Source organism: Xenopus laevis, chromosome 4L (genome assembly GCF_017654675.1).
Source record: "Xenopus laevis strain J_2021 chromosome 4L, Xenopus_laevis_v10.1, whole genome shotgun sequence".
NCBI lineage: Eukaryota > Metazoa > Chordata > Amphibia > Anura > Pipidae > Xenopus > Xenopus laevis.
The window spans coordinates 95262800-95285104 of record NC_054377.1 but is presented as its reverse complement, the minus strand read 5'-3'; the positions used below and the strand labels follow the sequence as shown (position 1 = coordinate 95285104).

The 22305-nt window shown below is 39.4% G+C and overlaps 1 protein-coding gene across 9 annotated transcripts in view; it reads right to left on the bottom strand.

Moving 5' to 3' along the window:
* Window positions 1-5595: 5595 nt before the first annotated feature.
* Window positions 5596-22305, bottom strand: part of dab2ip.L (DAB2 interacting protein L homeolog) — a 168716-nt gene continuing 152006 nt past the window's right edge. For 6 of the 9 annotated variants that reach the window (XM_018258488.2, XM_041590502.1, XM_041590499.1 and 3 more), the window contains 10 exons: window positions 21564-21708; window positions 20937-21081; window positions 18624-18860; window positions 17774-17975; window positions 14927-15126; window positions 13103-13964; window positions 12272-12406; window positions 11952-12154; window positions 11777-11864; window positions 5596-6322 (listed from right to left, as the gene is read on the bottom strand). In XM_018258488.2, the coding sequence (XP_018113977.1) occupies window positions 6158-6322; window positions 11777-11864; window positions 11952-12154; window positions 12272-12406; window positions 13103-13964; window positions 14927-15126; window positions 17774-17975; window positions 18624-18860; window positions 20937-21081; window positions 21564-21708 (2382 nt within the window). In that variant the 3' untranslated portion in view covers window positions 5596-6157. Of the gene's footprint in view, window positions 6323-11181; window positions 11210-11776; window positions 11865-11951; window positions 12155-12271; window positions 12407-13102; window positions 13965-14926; window positions 15127-17773; window positions 17976-18623; window positions 18861-20936; window positions 21082-21563; window positions 21709-22305 lie in introns of all 9 variants that reach the window. The other 3 variants (XM_018258489.2, XM_041590500.1, XM_041590501.1) reach the window with 2 other exon arrangements.

Genomic DNA, 22305 nt, shown 5'->3' with positions numbered 1-22305 from the left:
ATAGTCTGAGAGGCCGATGCAAAGGAAAAGTGGAAATGATCTGAAATTACGGAGGAATCCATAATTCTTTGGGCCTATGCAATAAATAAGCCAATGAAATGACGTGTCGGAGGTTTATTTCTCTAGTGGTGAAGACGCAGTGCAATGTAAGGAAATTGTGGCAAAATATATCACATAAGTATTGTCTAAACCAAGCCTGAAATGGAAATGAATCTGTGGATTCGGACAAATGCCAGAAGAACTGCTGTAAGTTGCCATAGACAGTTGCTATTTATTGGCCATGTGGGGCTGTTTGGGCCTCTTATATACCTTAAGGGCAGAAACACACGCTCAGATTTGGGGAGATTAGTCGCCCGGTGACAAATCTACTCTTCTTCGGGGCGACTAATCTCCCTGAATCGCCTTGCCTCATGAAGAAACTTTGGGCGACTTCGGAAAACGAATCACTCCGAGTGCCATACTGACGGCAATTTACATTCTAGCCGGCAGGAAGGCAGCAGAATGCAGTTCGGGGAGATAACTCGCCCCCGAATCTGAGCGTGTGTCTCTGCCTATTTTGAATCTAAAACTGGTCTAAACCAATGGACCAGCCTGATATGGACCATGTTATGGGTGGACAGGCTACTGGTCTAGTGACTTCACTGAATAGCTGGATCATGGCCAAGCTTTACTTTGCAGCAGGAATAGTGTTATTGCCATTAAACCCTAGTTTTTATTTCAAGGCATTAGGAATAAAAAAAGATCCATATGGTCTTTATTAAACAAAATCAAAATGTGACCAAAATCTTTAGGAAATAAAAGCTTATTTATTTTATAACGTTAATTGGGGTAGTGTGACCCATTTACATGGATAAGGACAAGATAAATGTGTTCAGAGAGCATTCCTTCCTTATCAAGAGGGAGCTACCATATTGGTTGCCTTTACAATATTCATTCAATTCTGCTGAACGGTACTGTAAACACAAGATGATGCTGACCTGATCCAAGTAAGCACTGCAGTTACTCATGTACAAATATAAACACACACACACACATATATATATATATATATATATATATATATATATATATATATATATATATATATATATATATATACTGTATTTTGCAGATAATAAATTTAAATTATCTCCCATTCTTTTCCATTTAATGTAGAGTAAACCCTCATAGAAATGTCAAATATACTTTCCCCTGCAATGTATTGTAAGATCTCCTATAGTAATACACAATGACTTATCTTTCATTTCTTCATAGTTATATCTAGAGTCACTAGCTACTTTTGTCATATCTATAATGTATTATGATTTTTCTGACAATAAAGGACTTTTTGTTCTTATGGCAATGTCACATGGGCAATCAAGACACTGATATCAATGGGAAGTGATGTCAGTCACTCTGGGCAGAAACAAGTGACAGCAGTGACATTGCCCTTAGTTCAGAAGCCACAGTGCCCAAAATAGAGCATAACTGTACCCTGTTTATACATTCAGATGGTTCAGACCATTAAACATCCAGCACTAGGCTTCACTGGAATATAAAGACTACAATGGAATGCATATGAAGAAACCTTTTCAGAAAACAGACTTTTGGCTTCAATAGATTGATGTGAATTATCTGAATTTCACATGGCAACTCTAGCAGGATTGGGCTATGAGATTACAGGTGCTTGGCTTTAGCCTACCTTGGTAGTTTAGAAAATCTGTCCAATGGAAACACCAATTCACAAATGTGTAATTATTTTCCTATTGTTTCACATGATTTCTATGAATGTACAGGCTCAGTTTGCAGTTTTAGACTTAAATAAGACTCCATTGATACCTCTCTGCTCACATAATTCATTATCTGCTTATTTCTCAATATCTATTCCATAGTTTAAATACTTCTGTGTTCTTTCAAATAAGTATCCAGTTCAGTGGTTTATTTGTTCTGTGCAGCTCTTATCTATTCCACTTTTAGGGCAGACACACACTGGCAGATTAGGGGAGATTAGTCGCCCGGCAGCAAATCTCCTCTTCTTCAGGCAGTGCCGGGCTAAGTCAGCCGGGCGCCCTAGGCAACCTGGCCGGCTATGTCGCCCCCCATTGCGTTCTTAAAGGAGGAAGTGCGCATGCGCAGAGGAGCGGCAAACCTGCATCAGTGCCCATGCACGCAACAACGCAAGCGTTGCAGAAGCGCCAGTGCGCATGCGCTGAAGAGAGCGCACTTGCGTGAACAGCTTCTGGAGTCTGGAGAAGACGGTGCCAACTAGGGGAAAGCGTCAGAAGAGGTATGTGCCTGGCGCCCCTCTGCCTTTGCGCCCTAGGCACGTGCCTCTTCCGCCTACCCCTAGTTCCGGCCCTGTCTTCAGGGCGACTAATCTCCGGAACTGCCTTCCCCTGGCTATAATGAAAATCGCAGGCGGAAAGGCACTGAGTGCTTCGGTTTCCAAAGTCACCTGAAGTTTCGGAAAAGGAAGCGCTCAGAGTGCCTTTCTGCCGGCGATTTATATTATAGCCTGCGGAAAGCAGTTCGGGAAAGTTAGTCGCCTGATGCCTCATGGGTCACATCATCCCCCCACTGGGTTTCAGGAGTTATATTAGCACCCGACACTGCTGCTGTTTCTTATTTTATCTGAATTGGTGTTTCCACTCCAAAACCTGCCCCACAGACTGAACCCATTTCTGTTGGTGCATCTGCAAGATGGGGCATACAGGAGCAGATTTGTCTTTTCTATGCTGACATATAGAGAGTATGACACTGGCCTTAGGGTTATGACATAAATCAATATTAATTAATTTTGTCGGTAAAATTTGTCCAAGCTGAAAACATAGCATTGCCTTCTATCACCAAGTTATTACAATGGTGGATGGAATAATCTGTCTCCAAGATGCTCTAAGCCTATTTGCCTGGTGCTAGAGTTCATTATGAGGGGTTAGGAAAGTAAGAGGAAGGTGCGAAGTCCTCAAGAGTAGTATCCAAAATCTAGGTGAAAAGCTGAAGGCTAGGACTTACCCATTACAGATCAGGGGGACTATAACACCTACAAACAATTTGCCAGATTGAGCAGAAACTATGATAGTCTGCCTCTGTGTTGCATGCAACACATTTTCAACCCCTACTTTGGCTAGAATAATTAATCAGCCCCTACCATACATTGTTCCATGTTGCAGTGATGGATTCTGGGAGCTGAAATCCCTCTGCTGCACAAGTAATGGAAGGTGCCCATCCAATGAAAGAGGACCTTAAAGCTGGCCATAGACGCAAAGATCAGATAGGTCGAATCCTTGAACGATTGGACTTCCCCATCTCCTGACCTGCCACTAACCTTAAGTGTAAATACTCCTGTGCATACAGACACACACACACAAAGAAGCAGACAAACAGGGCTCCCTGGGTAGCACAACCAATGTTATACTGAGAACTGATAATAGTAATGTAAGCCATATGCCTAAATAGGGTATTTCTGGTCTGAAAGCGTATGTTGGGGAACCAGTGACAATAAAGATCACTCTCTTTGCGCAACAAAACGCAAAACTTTAAATAAATGAGGCCACAGAACACTCACGTGTGTGACTTAAAGACACGAGGGTGAAAACAAAGAAAAAGACATGGGGACTTTGTTAAATACAGAATCCATTTTATTGTAGGCATTAACAATAATAAAATATCTAATTTCCTTAATGGTTGAAAAACCACTTCTTTTTTAACCATAAAATCCCTGGATGTTGGAGAGGAGAAAGATTCATAACGTGAGAGAAACAAGAGGAAGAGATGAGCAAGGAAACGAGGACAAACAATAAATAAATAAAAACCACTGAACATGGACCGTTTTCTCGCATTTCAGTCAGACAACAGGCACAATTTCTCGACACCCTTGTATTAGCCCTTTAAATTTGGTATCCATTGCAGTCATGGTCTCCTGAGAGGGAAGAAGGGTCATATGAGGCAGTTACATATAAGCACTTTCCACTGCTGGCGGCTACCAAGTAGCAATGCACCGCAGTGTCACAACTAGTGAAAATGCCAATAAATGGGATGTGTGTGTGAGTGATTGTGTGAATGTGCATTTTGTATAACTGTTTGGGTCCCAGACAGGCTGGTAACTTCTCTAGCCCCAACAGGGAGTGTAAATGGATTGGTTCACATTAACCACCTGTAAGACATCAGGTAGCTCTCTATTGTCCCTAACCAGACCTAATAGTAACTCTTGGGAGGCTTCCTAATCTTTCTAATGGAAGGCCAGGGACTTGAATGATACAGTTAGATGTTGTTAAATGATGATTAGCTTCAGTGTTCTCCCTGACACACACAACTGTGCATAGGAACAGCTCAAATACACAACATATACTGGTTTATGCACATGCATTTATATTGAAGCAGCAAACTTTACCTGTTTCTGTGCTCTAACAGCCTTTCTTGTTCCAAAAACATTGTGTTATTCATTACAAAAATGCGAAGCAAACTATTCTTCTGCCATGTTAACGTTTGCCAACCATCAAACCACTTTCTGAAAAGCCTCCATTCATACTCTGCATGGTGCCATTAAAGGGGAACTATCACAAACATTTTATATAAGCTTCCTAATATTGAAATAAGAAACTTTCTAAATACAATCAATTAAATATTCTGCATTGTTTCTGAAATAATCAAGTTCATCTTCACTATCCCTCTCTCAGCATCTGTTTCTCTTCATTCTCTCTTCATGCAGCAGTTGGGTGTCAGATGAATGACCCAATATATCTTATAGGGGGGTCTCCCTTTCTTAGCAGATGTATTAGAGCTCAATCAAATAACTGATTCCAGCACAAAAAAAATCTCACAAAATAACTGCCTTTTGCACAAATTCTGCATGTAGAGAGACAGGATTTCTGGTGGTTTTAATAGAGTGAGCTCTATTACATCTTCTAGGCAAAAGGAGCCCCCTATAAGATATATTGGATCATTCATCTGACACCCAACTCCTGAATGAAGACAGAATGAAGAGAAACAGATGCTGAGGAATAGTGAAGATAAACTTGATTATTTCTAAAACAGTCCAACATTTTTAGTTGACTGTATTTAGAAAGTTTCTTATTTCAGTATACATTTTTCATTTTTGTAATAGTTCCCCTTTAATCATCCCCCTTTCCCTAGTGCTCAGTAGTAGCAGGACAGCATTGTCCCTGCGAGTCACTTCAGATGCTCTCTATTCCCTCTCACCCATTAGCTCCCAGGGAAAAGGCTGCTCGGCAACATCAAACAACACTGACGGGTCACCTGACATACTGTTAAAAATGTAACATCCTAACGCGACAAATGGGGCTTGCAATCTACAAGACATACATTTCTCCAACACGTTATGTTCTCAATGCTTCACAAAATGCATGTGGCCCATGTGATTAGCTTTGTTGCCAATTAGATGATAACTGTGTATTCCCCTGAAATAACAACATATGGGATATTGGTGGAAAATACTACATGGGTAATATGAGATTCTGATTTTACAGTGATGTTCCCATTCCTTCTTAGATGACATAAAGTGATTCATAGTATAGATGTGAACTGTTATAATTACATTTTACAATCAAAATATACATATATACACATTTGTAAACTCCGAAACATTTCTTTAAAAAAAAAGAAAAGAAAAACAATATTCTAAAACTGATTGAATTGGGATATGTTACAGAGGCCATGAGAAATGTTCTGACCCCTTCCAGACTTACATTGTGTTATTTCAGTGTTCTTATTTGCCCTTGAGGGAAGTGTCGGTAGGAATAAGATCAGTAGGTAATGCAGTGGTACTGCCGTTTTCTTGCTGCAGTGCAATAGCGATCTCATGGATTCTGGGAAGATGTACAGCGCCTTCAGCTCTTAGTCTTTTATAGGAGTTCCACTTATTGGAAGATAGACACAAATAAAAAATATGAACCTCTTTCAATAAAAAAAAAAAAAAAAAAAAAAGATATGTACTACATATTAACTTCCACGTGGTACTTTACACAAGTGCTCTGCACAGAGCATGAATAAATTCACCCTATATACAGTGCGGTATGTGGGATAAGCTTCCATATCGCTAAAAAGGCATGGATAGGTAGGACTTTCCCAGATATATTTATATTGCAGAGGACGTCATTACACTTGTCTTTTGGTTTAGCAGCACTGAATTCCAGAGATGGCACCGAGTCCTGACTTGAGATTAACAACTGCTGTTCTTAAATTCTCCATTTTCAGTGATGGACAGCTTGGTAGGGTTGGTTGGAGAGATTCCATTGCGCACCTGGGAGTTATAGCGCTCCTTGACCTGTGTGAGGGCGCTCATCAGCCGCGTGTTGGCTGCATCCAGTGATATGATCCTCTTCTCCTGCAAGGGAAGACAGTTATTAAAATACACAGCTCAAATGCTTATGCTTCTATGCAAAAGGAATGCCTTCAATAGAGAACAGTTTGCTTTTGTGCATCACTTGCTGCTGTCATTTCCTTGTGATGTTCAAGAGCGACCTTATCTGTATCACATAGATCTGTATAGATCTTATCAGTGTCATATAGAGCGGCTACTTACAATGGCTTCTGTCTGTAGCACTGTTACATTCAACCCGGGAGCTATAAATGATACAGATGGCTGCACAGACAGGAATGCTTAAAGGGGAACTAGCGCAAAAAATGAAAATGAAATATAAGCTTCCTCATACTGAAGCGAATGAAGCGAAACAGATGCAGAGAGAGGAACAGTGAATATAAACTTGATTATTTAAAAAAACAGTCAAGAATTTTTAATTGGTTGTATTTAGAAACTTTCTAAATACAACCAATTAAAAAATCTTTATTGTTTCAGAAATAATCAAGTTTATAGTGACTATTCCTCTCTCTGCATCTGTTTCGCTTCATTCTGTCTTCATTCAGGAGTTGGGTGTCAGATGAATGATCCAATATATCTTATAAGGGGGGGGGCTCCCTTTCCTAGCAGATGTATTAGAGCTCACTCAAATAACCATTTCCAGTACAAACAAAATCTAACAAATAACTGCCTTTTGCACAAATTCTGCAGGTAGAGAGCCAGGATTTCTGGTGATTTTAATAGAGTGAGCTCTAATACATCTTCTAGGCAAAGGGAGCCACCTATGGGATATATTGGACCCAAACAATGTCGGACTGGGACAACCAGGGGCCCACCAAAAACCCTTAGACCAGGGGCCCACCCAAAAACCTTGAGACCAGGGGCCCACTCAAAGTATTATTTTCTTCCTTTCCTTGCTCAACCTCTATGTTCCTAGTCTCTTTTCTTTACATACTATAATCTATTATTCCATCTATTTAGCCTCTTTATTCTCATAGAAATAGGGAATAGCCATGAAATAGGCCAAATGTTTAGAAGCAGGAGGGCCCACTGACACCTTGGCCCACCGGGAGTTTTCCTGGTATCCCGGTGGGCCAGTCCGACACGGGACCCAACTCCTCAATGAAGACAGAATGAGGAAAAATAGTGAAGATAAACTTGATTATTTCAGATAGGGTGGTCAGTTGTGACTTTCTAGCTGCTGATGCCCTATAACTCCTAGTATTCAAAAGACAAAAACTGAAGGTGACAGGTTGTTGTCTTTTTATCTGAAGCTGGGGCATCAGCTTGTATAGTCCAGGTATCCCTCTTCTATTGCTTGAGAACAACCCCCCCCCCCCATTGGAGATTGCCCTAATCTGTTCAGTTCCAGAGGTCCAACTGACGGTAGAAATGGCATCATCTGTAAGTGGCTAAAATGATAGAACCAGGGCCTAACTTCATTCTGAAACATCACAATTATTGGTTAACAGTGACTGACCTGTGACAATCTCCCATGGCCAGACAGCTGCCATTGCAGATGAGACAATGCGCAAACATTCCATTAGAGAGTTTGCAAATATTGGAACGAGAATACACAGAGTTGTGGACGTATGACGTATAACGTATGTTATCACGGGAGTTAGAATTGGCATCAGGGCATTCAAATTCCAACAGCTTGATCTGTATTTACGGCTACAGGGTGTATCAAACTGTAGTCTTAAGGTGACCATAGATGCACAGATAATATCGTACAAAACTAATTTTCGTACGATATTCGTTGTGTGTATGGTGGGAAAAGAGCCGAACGATATCGGCAGAAGACTTGGATATTGATCAGCTCGTCGATCGGGCTGGACGGAAAATTTTGATCGGGTGCCTTTAAAGGTATATATCTGTATATCTGATGATTCAGCTCTACACGTGTGTATTGAAACAAACAATCTTTCTTGAAAAGATCTTTTCCAAGAAAGATGGTAATTGTTATGTCTATGGCCACCTTAAGTGCTACAGGTGCTAAGATGCAGGTCCTAGTATTCACCAGTGCTATCTAATTACATGCTACAGGACACAGACTAGTTGGCAAAACTCAATGTTTCATTTTGCACAGAAGCCAAGGAACTGCTAATTTGATGGGTACGATATGCATTGTTTTCCACTGCAGAAAAACAAAAAATCCTATAAAATAGCAAAAGTTACTGATGACTTTGAAATGCTGGCAAGTGAGGGCACACAGCAACACTGGAGTGACACAGCCAAAAGCTTGTACTGAGGCAAGGGTAACAGGATAGTGGTGAGGGAATGCACAAAAACATAAGAGGCACTGTTCCTAACCCCATTCCAGCTCACAGGGCGAGGGAGAGGAAAGCTCAACGCCTTACTGGCCAAGATATTAGATTTTATCCCAGGCATGACGCAGTAGCTAGACAAAAGCTAGGTCTTCTCTCACATGTTGTCACTCTCTTAACAAAACCCTCCTGAAACAGCCTGGGAACAAACCATAAATACTAAACTAGACACCCGATTGAAGAAGAAAATGTGTGAACTGGGCCAGTTCCAAGCTTATACTACCCGCCTGGGATAATAAACTAGTATAGGCTCTACAATAAAACAAGATTTCATTCAGGAGGGCAAGCCCCTAGATTGCAATTGTATGGTAAAACGTTTATAGCTAAATTAAAGTCCCAGTAAACATGAATGTGTTTCATTGTGTATATCTGGGGCAGAATACTGTTTGATAAATTGCCATATACTACAATGTGACTGGGGTACAATCACCTAGACACTGTATAGCTATATCACTCACCAGCTGGTCATGTTCTTAAATGTGTTTCTTATTAAAGGGGAACTATCGTGAAAATGGAAATTTAATAAAATCTTCAGCATACCGAAATAAGAAACGTTCTAAATACAAACAATTAAAAATTCTACATCATTTCTGAAATAATCAAGTTTATGTTCACGATCCCTCTCTCAGTATCTTTTTCTCTTCATTCTGTCTTCTTGCAGCATTTGGGTGTCAGATATTCATTGAGAGTTAGATCCAATATATCTTATAGGGAGGGCTCCCTTTCCTAGCAGATGAATTAGAGCTCAATCAATTAACTGATTTCAGTAGAGACAAAATCTAACAAAATAACTGCCTTTTGCACAAATTCTGCATGTAGAGAGATAGGATTTCTGGTGATTTTAATAGAGTGAGCTCTAATACATCTTCTAGGCAAAAGGAAGCCCCCTATAAGATATATTGGATCTAACTGTTAATGAATATCTGACACCCAACTGCTGCATGAAGAGAGAATGAAGAGAAACAGATGCTGAGAGAGGAATAGTGAAGATAAACTTGATTATTTCAGAAATAATGCGGAATATTTAATTGATTGTATTTAGAAAGTTTCTTATTTCAGTATGCCGAAGCTTTTATTAAATTCTAATTTTTGTGACAGTTCCCCTATAAAGTGAATCATCTTTAAAATGGACCATTCAATTGCCTTTCATGCACTACAAAGCACAATGTCGCTGAGCTCTGCTTCTATAAATACCCACTATATGTATCTAAAGCAGAATATGGAAAATGACTTGTAGCGTACTTTTCATGCAGTAAGCTTAGCTGGCAACTGCAAACTGCAGAGGTGGAGACTAAACAGGGCAAGATGACTTGCATTCAATATATATATAGTGACAGGAGCAAGGTCACATTCCCCTGCACTACAACGATCCATTTACACTCCCCAGCTTGTAGTTGGCAAGCATCGGCATGCTGGGTTTTGTGCCAATTTTGTTTTAAAGCATTTGCTTCTCCTGGAAGGCTTGGATACATAAAATCAAAAGTGTTGCCAGGGAAAGAGACAATAACATGCATCTAAGCAGAAATATTATAGACATATAGGCATTATAAAGGGATATAAGGCTTTAGTGGTAACAGTGGACTTCACGTGGCATCTTTTACTATCTGGGCCCGTAAATAAAAGTTGACTTCTTAAGGAAGCTTTAAACTGCAGAGGTTGCAACCAGTGTCCTGCCAGTAATAACTAAATTGTTTTATCTGTTAAACTATTTAAAGGAGATGAAAAGCTTAACTAAAGAAGTAGCTAGAAATGTTGTACATTATGTTGTGGGCTTCTATACCAGCCCAAGGCAACTGCCGCCCTTTAGCAGTAAAGATCTGTGCCTCCAAAAATGCCCCAGTAGCTCCCCATCTTCTTTTCTGCTGATTCACATACTCTGTGCTGCTGTCACTGAGCTTAGGGACCGACTCAGAATATACAGTACACATAGAATATAAATGTCATAACATAAGGCTGATCAGTATTTAATACAGATAATTACTACATGGCAGCACAGAAACCAGTGCAACAATATCAGAATTGAATAATCAGCCCTGTGGCATTAGCTTATTTTTCATTTTCTGCTTGATTACTTGTGACGACCCCTAAGCTTAGCTTCTCAACAGTTGCTCAGAGCCTACTGAGCATGTGAGTGTTGCAGACAATTTCTAAGATGGTGACCCCCTGTGTCATTTTTGCTATTAAGAAGCTGAAACTTTAGGCTGGTGCAATAAGTTCAGTATATAAAATATGGCATTTTTAGCCTTATTCATTTTTAGGGTTTAGTTCTCCTTTAAGGTTTGTACTTCACGCCTCCAAGTCGTACAACTCCCAAGACACATCTGACAGCTAAGGGCTGTGATTCAACAGCATCTGTAGGTATAATCTCTGGCAAGCCTGGCTTCTACACATTTATCAGAAAGAACAATCTACTGGCCAAAACAAATGATATGCACAGAATGCCTTCCCTCTGTATAAAGATCTCCCAGTGGAATGGAAGGAGCTGGAATGTGTAGGAGATCAGTGTTCTAGCCAGGCTGGTTACACTGCTTAACTATAAGGTGCGCTTGGTTTACTTGCCTGTTTTCGTTAAAATCCCTTTAATGACCTGTAATTTAACATAGTTTTATGAGACTAACATGAGAGAGAAATCCAGGAAGCTACTTCTGTGGGAAAAAGTTGATCCAACAGTCTCAGTACTTTATTCTAATTCTTGTAAATAGAAGAGAGAGATGAAGCTGATGTTTATTTTGTGCCTGACTTAACATCAAAAGGGCCAATGTAAAGAATCAGGCATCTAAACAATACAAGAGCCAGCTCATGGTATCCACTGTATGTGTTCCCACAGCCATAACGGACAACTGTGAGGGCACAGCTTATTGCTTGTCTACATATTTCTGTGTATACATACCAGTGGGCACTGCCACATTGATTGTTCACTGAAGACACATATACAACATAAGGCAATAACAGGCATAGTCATACAGATGTTATGGTCTCTAAAGAGCATGCATCTGCAATGGAATTTCTTTACTTAAATAAGACATTACTTGCTGCCGTGTTCAATATTTATCTATAATAAAATAATCTACACCATTATTGTATTTTCAAAACACGCAGCACAGATAGACGTTTGTCATGTATGTATCAGCCCCGGAAGAAAACACAGACATACCTGTGCATCAATTATTTTCTGCTTTGCATCAATGACAGCTTGCATCTCAGCATGGTCTTTTTTCAGCTCCTCTTCTACAGCTATTAACCTTCAGGGAATCAGGGTGGGACATGTTAGTGGGAAAGCACAGCTAGGAACAATAGTTTAATGTTGTATGTCATTGGCCTGGACTTACCTGCTGATGACACTTTTCATTTGGCTGTCCTTCTCTTCCTGCTGACGGCGCAACCTCTCCTCGCTGTCCTCCAGTCGAGATTTGTACTCCATTAGGAGCTTCTGCATTTGCTGCTCTTGCACCAAGAGGCGCCTTTCATATTCCTCTAGGCGCCGACTTGAAATTTTCAATCGTTCTTTTAGCTTTGCAATCTCTTGCTCATACTTAGAGAGGAGGAGAGAAATATTTTATTTAGGAATATGATCATAATAAAAGGCTCAGAAAAATCATGGGGCTAAAGTTACAGTTTTCAACCTAAAAAGCAATGTTAATTCACTCACCTTCTCTGCAGGTTTAGTTTCATCTTTGTTTTGGTCTACAGTTTCATCCTCATCTTCATATTGACCATTATTAAGTACCCAGGCTGCGGTCCGTTCGACTGGAGACATTGTAGTGGAGTCCACAGGTGACTGCGCCTTGAAGTCATAAATTAAACAGAAATACATCAGATCTACCCAACAGTTGATGTAGCCATCTTAAGGAGATATGGTCCCAAATGATGCTGTTTCAATCAGTCTAGAAAACCTTTACTGTTTGATACTGTGTTTTGAACCAAAACTATGGGCTCATTGCTCAGTGAACTTCTTACATCATACTCCATGGAAGAAGTGCATTTTGTTAGCACATTGTGGACAATGTTTGTTCTTTGATAGGAATGGTCAGTAGCCAAAGATACCTTAGTCTTTCCCAGAGACAAGTAAATGCATTTGGGGTAACAATACATGAGCCGAATGCCAACTTTGAGGCTTGGATCACAGGAAGTTTAATTTTTCCTCCAGAGACATGAGAGCATTACCTATATATTTTCAATATATCTGGTAACATTTGTTTATAAGAATGCAGTCAGCCACATTTTGTACAATTCATAATCTCCCATGTCAGGCTTGTACAAAACAAGTCAGTAACTAATGCAGCACATTCAATGAAATAACACATGCAGTACACATTTAAGACACAAGATGGCGATTATCTCATACAATTCAAGAATCACTGCATTTTCATACCTAAATTCTTTCAGTGGACTTAATTTAATTTCCTGTCCAACAAGGGATATTTGCTAACAAAATGTTTTTGGCAAATATTACAGTTCTACATGAAGACATTGACCGCACCTGCTGTGTCTGCTGACGGTGAATTGCTCTTAGTTTGGGTACAGGGCTCTCACGAGATGATGTGGATTGCTGTCTGGACCTATTTCCATTCTGCATTGGCTCAACAAGCATATTATTGGAGATCCCAGATATGCTTTCTGCGCTACGCAGTGAGGCACTGTGAGGTAATGACTGGGGGGCTTTTGCTCGCGCTCCAAGAGCAGCCTGGTCCGTTTTACGAATCTGGGCTTGTCCAGTGCTGTTTTGCCTCGGCAGTGCTATGGGAATTGGCCTCTCAGGCATTGTGTGTCTCCTTGCAAAGTCCTCACTCTGAGTGCTCCTCTTTGTGAAATCTTCCATGCTACTGTTACTGGGACCGCTGAGAATAAACTCTTCACTATTACTCTGGCTTCGAGAGCTGGCAGTGCTTAAATTTTCAAGGCTGGAGTCCACAGAAGCTTTGGGCATTGTAGGTGGTGGGTTGTTGAGATGATACACAGGATTTTGAAAAGAGAGGGGCTGCAGGCTGCTTTGCTGGCTCAATGCTGGATGTAAAGGCTTTCTAACTTGTGGGGCACTCTGAGGCATTCCCTGGTTTTCCCGTAGCTGTTTGATGGTAGCTATATGTGCAACAGACAACTGGCTGCCAGTTAAACGTAAGGGAGGTTCTTGAACAACCGAGGAACGGTCAGCATGACTAACATTGGAGTCTTGTAGATCCATCAAAGACACACTACGTCCATTGGGTAAGACATTCTCTCTTTCATCTTTGTCAGAAAACGACATACTCTGCGTGGATGCCTGCTGAACAAGCAGTAGCGTCTTTCCCCTAAAGTAGCTTTCTGGGTTTTCAATTGTTGGGGACCTGAACCTCTGGATATCACTATAAAAAGATAAAAAGATATATTAAGATCTTCAGCAATTGTTAGTTGCCAAAGTCTTCACCACACTATCAAATATATCTTCTAAAAGCTCAAACCAAGGCAAGCTATACGTATAATTTAACAGTAACGTATGACTTAAATCTATACACGTCTGTCAATGCTATAGCTAGAGGAAGAAATTATTATTTAAATCTGAAAATCTGAGCACATGGCACGCGTTCCAAAATATGGCAGAGATAAAAGGAATAAGAATACTCAGGAGACTTCTTTAAGGAAAATATACGGTAAGCGTAATCCATTCAAGAGAATATATTCGATAGAATACAGAGATGAAACTTGAAATGAATATGAGGGATCACACTTGTACAGTTATGGCTATGTGTCCTGGCAATTGTTCTTTCCATGTTGGACCACAGGAAAACAGACACAGAAGAAGGGATGGCAATACAACTCTACATGCTTATAATAATAATAATCTTATTGAAGACCAAATTTATCTCATTATTTTCTGAAAACTGCTCTGACCAAATCCGCACAGGTATTTTCCTGAAAAAACCCAAAGAAAATGAGTGGAAAATTCGTTTTGTTTTTTTTTTTGGATTTTCGGCATGAAAACTTAGACTTTTTTGAATTTTTGCCCAAAAACCACAAAATGTTAGGAAACCCAGTGCAGATCATGATATCTTCAGGACTTCAGTTCTGGGATGCCGGATTTTTGGATTCAGCCTTTTTCCATCCTCGGGGTATAATAAATAGACAAATTTGAGGTTTTTTTTGCACTAAAAATTCGGATTTTATAGTAAAACATTTTTTTTTGGGGTATTTGGCATTCGGACTTTAATAAAATAAACCCCCCCCCCCAAAACCTATGGATTGCCAGTAACTTCATTCACCTGCCAGTCAATATGTAAAAACAATTAAAATTAGTATGCAACCCTGTTTTGAGAGCTGGAAACTGTACCTGTCTGCTGGATCCTCAAAAATCTTCTGAAGTCCAGATGAAAGGCTTCCACTTACATTGGGTGTGGAGCTATGTTCACTGAACCGTCTTAGCTGCTGTTGGATTGGAGTAGGGTTGGTCAGTGACTTGGTGATGTCAGCTAGGATACGTGGAAGTGGTCCCAGTTTCTCAACGGTCGCCTGTAGGAAGGAATTTTCACCCTGATTGGATAATATGCGTGGCAACATCCACCATTGTGATGGGGAAAGCCAGGAAAGGTTCGGAGGGCAGGAATATTTTTTTGCATGAGTGTGTGAGCGCATGGCATGAGCGCAGAACCGAATTATTGACCACGATGTGACGGATGGAGGACACGGGGAGCAGCCAGGCATCAGGGTAGGAAGGGGAAGGGAGAAAAGGAAATAGAGAAGAAATTAGGATCGGGCAAAACCAGAAGGAAAATAATTAATTTAAACATGCTCAACTTAACTAAATCTACAGCCATTCCAACTGAAAACCATCATGCAAAAGCAAACAAATGATGGGAAATAAAAAGTAGGAGGGTAGTGAACAGTGTTTGCAATAAGAGGATACAGTTGTAATTGGTATAGAAAGAGGCATGCTTCCATTCCAGAGACAGGGAAGAGAGAGGTAATTAATGATGCTGATGCTAGATTAGTTTAATGGAATTAGCCTATAGCCATCACTGGTCTATCACTGAGGGTCAATGAATTGAACCCAACAGAATGGTTCTAGGGAACACACATCACTCAGGAAATAGAATGGGACAGGTAGTTACCAAACACAGAGCAGCAAGACTGTAAACCACAAACCAAAACACTCCATTGAAACCACAGTGAGTATTAAACGGCACACACACTTACCAGTGCTTGGCAAGATAAAAAGTCACTAAGCAGTTACAAATAAAACTGCAACACTTCCTTAATTGCAATACTTAATGTAGGGTAAAAAACAAGACACTTTTACATAAAAGAACCAAATGTAACACTCAATGACAGCTATCTTTAACCCATGTACAGTTTGGAAACAAACAGGGAAAGGAGATTAGAAATGAATGTCACGTTACTGTCCTTTTATATAAAAATAACTTGCATTCTATCCTTAGTTAGCTTTTAACTTCTGACTTATATGGGGAATGTTAAGTTCTTCATAATTAGCAGCCTTTCTTAACTAGTTTGCCTTTACCATTAACAATCATCAATCAGAATGTACAGAAGTCCTGTTACTAGAAAACTGGGATGAAGGTATCTCCAGTTAAATATGACTTATTAGGTTTGCACTGGAAGTCTGCAGAAGGACTAGAATTCACAGTGCCATAGCCCGGGGTAATCTTTCTTCACACCAGCAACCAACCAAACGTGTAGTATCATAAATAAGAGTGTGATCTGGAAAATATCATTTGCTGAAGGGCCCAACCTACTTAACTGCATAATGAGTAAATCTCTCAAAAGCTTTAGTCCATGTTGGCTAATCACAAAAGCAACGTTTATTGTGCTACAGCAGTTGTGCAACTACATAGTGCTTAGCATGCTGCATGGCATCAGAGCTTGCACTCGAACAGCATGAAGGCTGCAGGTTTCAAATTGTAATTCCATATTGTTCCCCCATTAATTCCTACTGAGCCAATATTAGTGGGGTATCCCCTTTCTTAGCCACACGATCCATCATCTTGGTCAATATGAATGAATTGATTTTTTCTGCACTGTTTTGAGAAAGTGCAGAAAAACACAGGTTTGCAAATATAGGGATTTCCAATTTGCAGCTAAATCCTTCCAAATGGTAAGATGTGCAGAAAAAACAACTGGTTTGACAACAGTGACATTAGCCCTCGGATCAAATAAATTGCTCAGGGACAGTAGACCATAATGCTTGATACAGAAGGTCATCTGCATTGCCATATATCAGCATTCCTCTAGTCTAAAAGCATCAAACTTATGCATGAAGGAAGCAGTAATATATTATGCCTATGGCAGAAGGAAAGGATACATGGGCAATTAATCTTAGTCATATTAGTTAGTGGTAAAGCTAATACTAAACATCATGTTAGCCTCTAACAGAGAAAACAACTCATTTTTACTTTTGGCACCCCATTGTAAAAATGATCTTATTCTTACAGTAAAGGTATTTGTTGTGGTCTAAGACACGTTTACAGTGAACTGCCAGCTACAGCAGGCAGTGGGGAAACAGAAATCATGGCCCTAGAGCCTAGAGGGCGTTAGCAGCTAGAGGTGAGAGCAGGTTGTTTGTTTCAGGCCATATTAGCTACCTTGTATCTACTCAATTACTGGAATGATTCAACTATCTAAATTGATAAATACTTATCATCATGGAAGACTGCAGCACATTGACCATGGTTCAATTTGTTTTAAAATCACTATGGAAACTAGCTTTATCTGACACTAACGTTATCGTAAACTGGCCATACATGGGCCGATAAAAGCTGCCGACAGACCGAGTGTGGCCCTCCGATGGGCTTCCCTGATCAAGTTGGGCAGATGTCGATCAAGCAGAGGTAAAAATCCGGTCGGATCACGGACCACATCTGGTAATTGATTCGGTCCCGTGATCTGACCACCTGTATGATCTGATCGTTGGACCCTAGGGCCCATGATCGGATCAGCCCGATATCACCCACCTCAAGGTGGGCATGTTGGGAGAGATCCGCTCGCTTGCTGAAATCGCCAAACGAGCAGATCTCTATGTGTATAGCCACCTTTACTCCGTCCACTATTTTCAACCCTAGAAATCACCAAAATGCATGGTCCTTGTATATTGAAAGGCTGCAGTGCTTCCCAAACAGAAGTAGCTGCAAGCTAGAAATACCAAACAAACTAATGGCCTCATTACCTTATCCAGCTGTGACACCACCTCCCACAAAAGACTGTGCAGCACAGAGAGCTCTCGGCCAAGGTCTATGTAACCCTCAAATCCGGGTGTGTTTGAAATAGTGTCTGGATTGGAAATCTCTTGTAGGAACCTCTTCATTCCACCCCACTCATGCTCCAAAAAGTCATTCATAAAGGCCATGTATTCTTCTTTATTACCAAACCTACAATAAAAGATTTGGAATAATTATCATCGCATAAAATGCAATAGACAAGACAAACTATATTATTCACAAGAAGTTTGTATATTTTTCACAGATCGAACAGCAATTGTTTAACTATGCTAACTTGTAAGAAGCACCAACTGAATTCCATGACAATCTGTGGGTATGTGGGGTCCTTGACAAGCTTTATATTGATCTTACTCATGTGTAACAGAAATAATTACTTAAAAAAATAAAAACAAGTCACTCACATATAGGGTGGTCTTTCAGCAATGAATTGGTGCACATTTTTATGCAATCTTTTTGTTCAACCCACTGAATTAAAGCTGAAAGTCTGCAGTTCAACTGCATCTGAGTTGCTTAATTTAAAATTCATTGTGGTAATGTACAGAACCAAAATTAGAAAAAAGTTGTCTTTGTCCAAACATTTATGTACCTAACTCTACATATTTTTACTCAGGGTTATCAACTATATGATGTGGAACAAAAATAGACAAAACTCTACATTCCACATAAGTTTGGACCACATCCAGTCCTTAATCATCTTAATGGCATTTGATTTTATAAAACTTTTTTCTGTAGAAATACAAAGTTTGCCTTATATTTAAACACAGTGATGCCAGATTTTCTCATACTCTTTACACCTACTTGGCGAAGTTGGCAAGGTTCTGGATGACCTTGGCAATAAGCGTTAGAGTTCTGGAGGTGCGATCATCAGGATACTCCTGCATTAGCCCAAAGAGGCTGGGAGACATTATTGCTGGACAAAGGAAGCGAAGAAAGAGTGAGGCACTAATCAGTCTCTCGCTGATATCCTGCTTTCCCCGGTTTATGCATTGCTGTTTCCAAGAAGCGAACACTTCCTTCAGCTCTCTGGGAAAAACACTGCAAAATGCACAGAAACACATTTAGTGATACGGAAAAATAATAAAAGAATTTGCAGTTTTTACAGATATGGTTGAATATAAGGTATATAAAGCAGTCTCCACTTTGCATCGGGAGAAAAACAAAAAATATCCCAAAGTCACACCTGGACATATGATTGCTCTCTATCATAGATAATAAGGTTAGGCAAGCAATATGAGATTGGTATTGATAGCACAAAAAGCATTAATTTACAACAGGAAATGTTTACCATTTCAACAAGCCCATTACAAATTAACTCAGTCTGTTAGCCAGACCTTGACAAAGGATTGCTTCATACACGAGGGGAGATCAACCGGATGGTACTTTAAATCATAAAGAACTGTACTTTTAAAAATGGTATTAAAATATCATTTACATGTTTTACCCAGTGCAAGCAAGGTGTAAGCAACAGAGCAGAAGAAGGTAACCGAACCATAAGAGAAAATTGTATTATGGAGGTAAGAATGCTAATTAATATTCCTCAAGACGGATACAGAAATCCAAGGTCTTTTTGGAGTTGATTCATATATATGTTATTAAAGTTAATACAAATTGTGTAATACACGTGTAAAGGTATGGGATCCATTATCCTGAAAAATCTTATCCAGAAAACTTAGAATTACAGAAAGGTTGTCTCCCATAGTCCCCATTAAAATCAAATAATTCAAATTTTTATAATTTATTTCATTTTTCTCTGTAAAAAATCAAACAGTATCTTGTACTTGATCCAAACTAAGATATAAATAATCCTTATTGGAAGCAAAACCAGCCTATTGGGTTTATTTAATGTCTAAATTATTTTCCAATAGACTTAAGGTATGAAGATCCAAATTACGGAAAGATAATTATCCAGAAAACCCCAGGTCCCAAGCATTCTGGATAACAGGTCCCATAGCTGTAATACACTTGTTACTACTGCTTGTGAATTAAGTCCATATAAGTTTGAGATTCTTTTGAAGAAAAGATTATTTTCCTCCAGATAGAATTTCATACAGTACCATGATAGTCATCTTTACCCAAACTAGACAAGCAAGGCTGCAAACACCCATTATATAACTGGCGATGGCCAACTACATTGAAAGGGAAAATATACCCCATTTCTTAACAAGACGTCATTCAGTTGCGGGGTTATGTAAAAAAGGTGCATAAACACTATTGGAACTTGCACAAATAATTGTGCCTGTTTTTTTTTTACACAGACATACCGGATTCCAGCCTGAAAGGAAACATGTTACTTTTATCAACTATTTGCCCCCTCTAGCCCTCTCACACTCTGTTACATTTTAAATTCTGAGACTTGGAAGTCTGCTTTCCATAGAGGGTTGTGCACAGTTTCTGTCTTATGCAATGGGACTACCCTTTAATGATGTTTTATTAGCATTATTAAGAATTTAATTTTTTAAAGCAGACCTGTCACCCAGACATAAAAAGCTGTATAATAAAAGTCCTTTTCTCAGCTGTCAATCAAAATTTTTGCCTGCCCCTCCTCTATTCCTTAGGCATAAATGTGGGGCAGACAATTACCTTCACTTTCCATTCAGCACTTACTAGATGTCAATGCACCCCCATATCCCCCCCTCTTTCTTTACCATTTAATTATGTAACCAGTGCATGGGGATGGGCATTAGGTCCCCCATTCTGGTGCACAAACAAGATTCTGAGATGATGTAAGGCTTGCCTTAATAACAGTGTCTACAAAATGGCTCCTGTCTGCTTGCTATAATTATGAATTCCCAAAGTGAAGGAAACAAAATCCAAATAATTTATATAGTGTAATTAAAGTATATCTTGACTAACGTGATAAAATAGGATTTGGAATCATTTTTTTGGGTAACAGGTTCCCTTAAGTGCATTGCAATAAAATTTGCCATGTTATTGACCCTCATTTCTATTACAAAATTAGTTTAGTTAATGTGCTTAAAATATGCAATATTTGGAGGTCTGTAATTATGGCGTCACTAATGAAAATTAAACACTAGCAATATGATGTTTAACTGTGGATTCTCACAGCATGTGCTTTTTATCGCAGTGCTGGAGTGCCATGATAAAACTCACCAGTATGAATTGATTATTTTGCAGAAGGCCAGCTCACAGCACATTTTTAAGTTGCTCTGGTGGTCGGATAGCTCACTTGAGGAACATTTGCTGGGATCCACCTCACAGTTCTCGTCTGACTCGTACAGTGCCTTGATAAACTCCCCTGCGGCAATGAAACAGGAAGACAGTGATGGAGAATGAATAAGGGCAAAGCAAGTTGAAGAATATGATCCAATCAATAACCCCACCGAATACAGAAAGATTAAAAAACTGTGCTGTAGGTGTACTGCAAAATAATAACTATTGTAGGCAGCTGTAAAAAGAAAAACATGCCACCTAAATGAGGGATATCTTCTTTTTATGTTCCCATAACTAGTAATGTATAAGGGCACAGAGCATTCCTTTACTGTGTATTTTCATTAAGATTAGCTGCCACATTGCTTTACTCTGCAGGGGTATTTTTAACAGAGTGTTACTTATGTACCCAATATGTATATCTGCTGCTACAGTACATCTTGCAATGAAAGATGCCTTAGTAATATTAAATAACAAATTCTATGTTCAGATGCAAATGGGAAAAACTCCTACATAAGTAAAAACAGAATAATAAGCATATACTTTTCTCTTGACTTCCATCCACCTTACCAAGAGCATCGTGAAGGTACTTCTGTCCAACCAGCTTCAGATACTCCTCAATTGCTTTAGTGGCAAGTGTGTTTTCTCTAAAGATCAAGACATCGTGGTCCCCACAACGATCCACCTCTGACATCACTAGATCCGTTAGAAAGTCCTGAAAAGTTATGAGAAATTGTTACAATAATATAATGTATATATCATATAATACACAAAAGCCATGAATATCCTGTAAATTATATCCTTATAAACGGTGAGTTCTGATGTCATCAGTTATAAACGGTGAGTTCTGATGTCATTTCTGTCACATGACTCATTGAAATTTGTGTATTATAATAAATAAAGTACCCCCAGTTGTAAAATATGAGGATATTAGAAGTTACCTCGGAGTTCCATGACCTGTATAAAAACACTCGGCCTTCGGCCTCGTGTTTTTATATGGTCATGAAACTCCTCGGTAACTTATAATATCCCTATATTTTACAAAAGGGGGTACTTTATTCACTATATAATGTATAATCTCGTACTTATTTCAACAAAAATAAAGCAAGTAAAGAAAATGCAGCTGTATGGAGACTACTTTGGACGGTGCTGTTTATTTGGATTATTATTAGCTTGGTGGACCTAATGTTAATTTTATATAGATGAGTACTGACATCTTTCTTGGGACAGCTCTGTGCTTCTTAAAAACAGAAACATAATGTTTATGAAGGCCTCAGAACTAGACTTTGCTTTGTACTACTGTCTTCTAGTT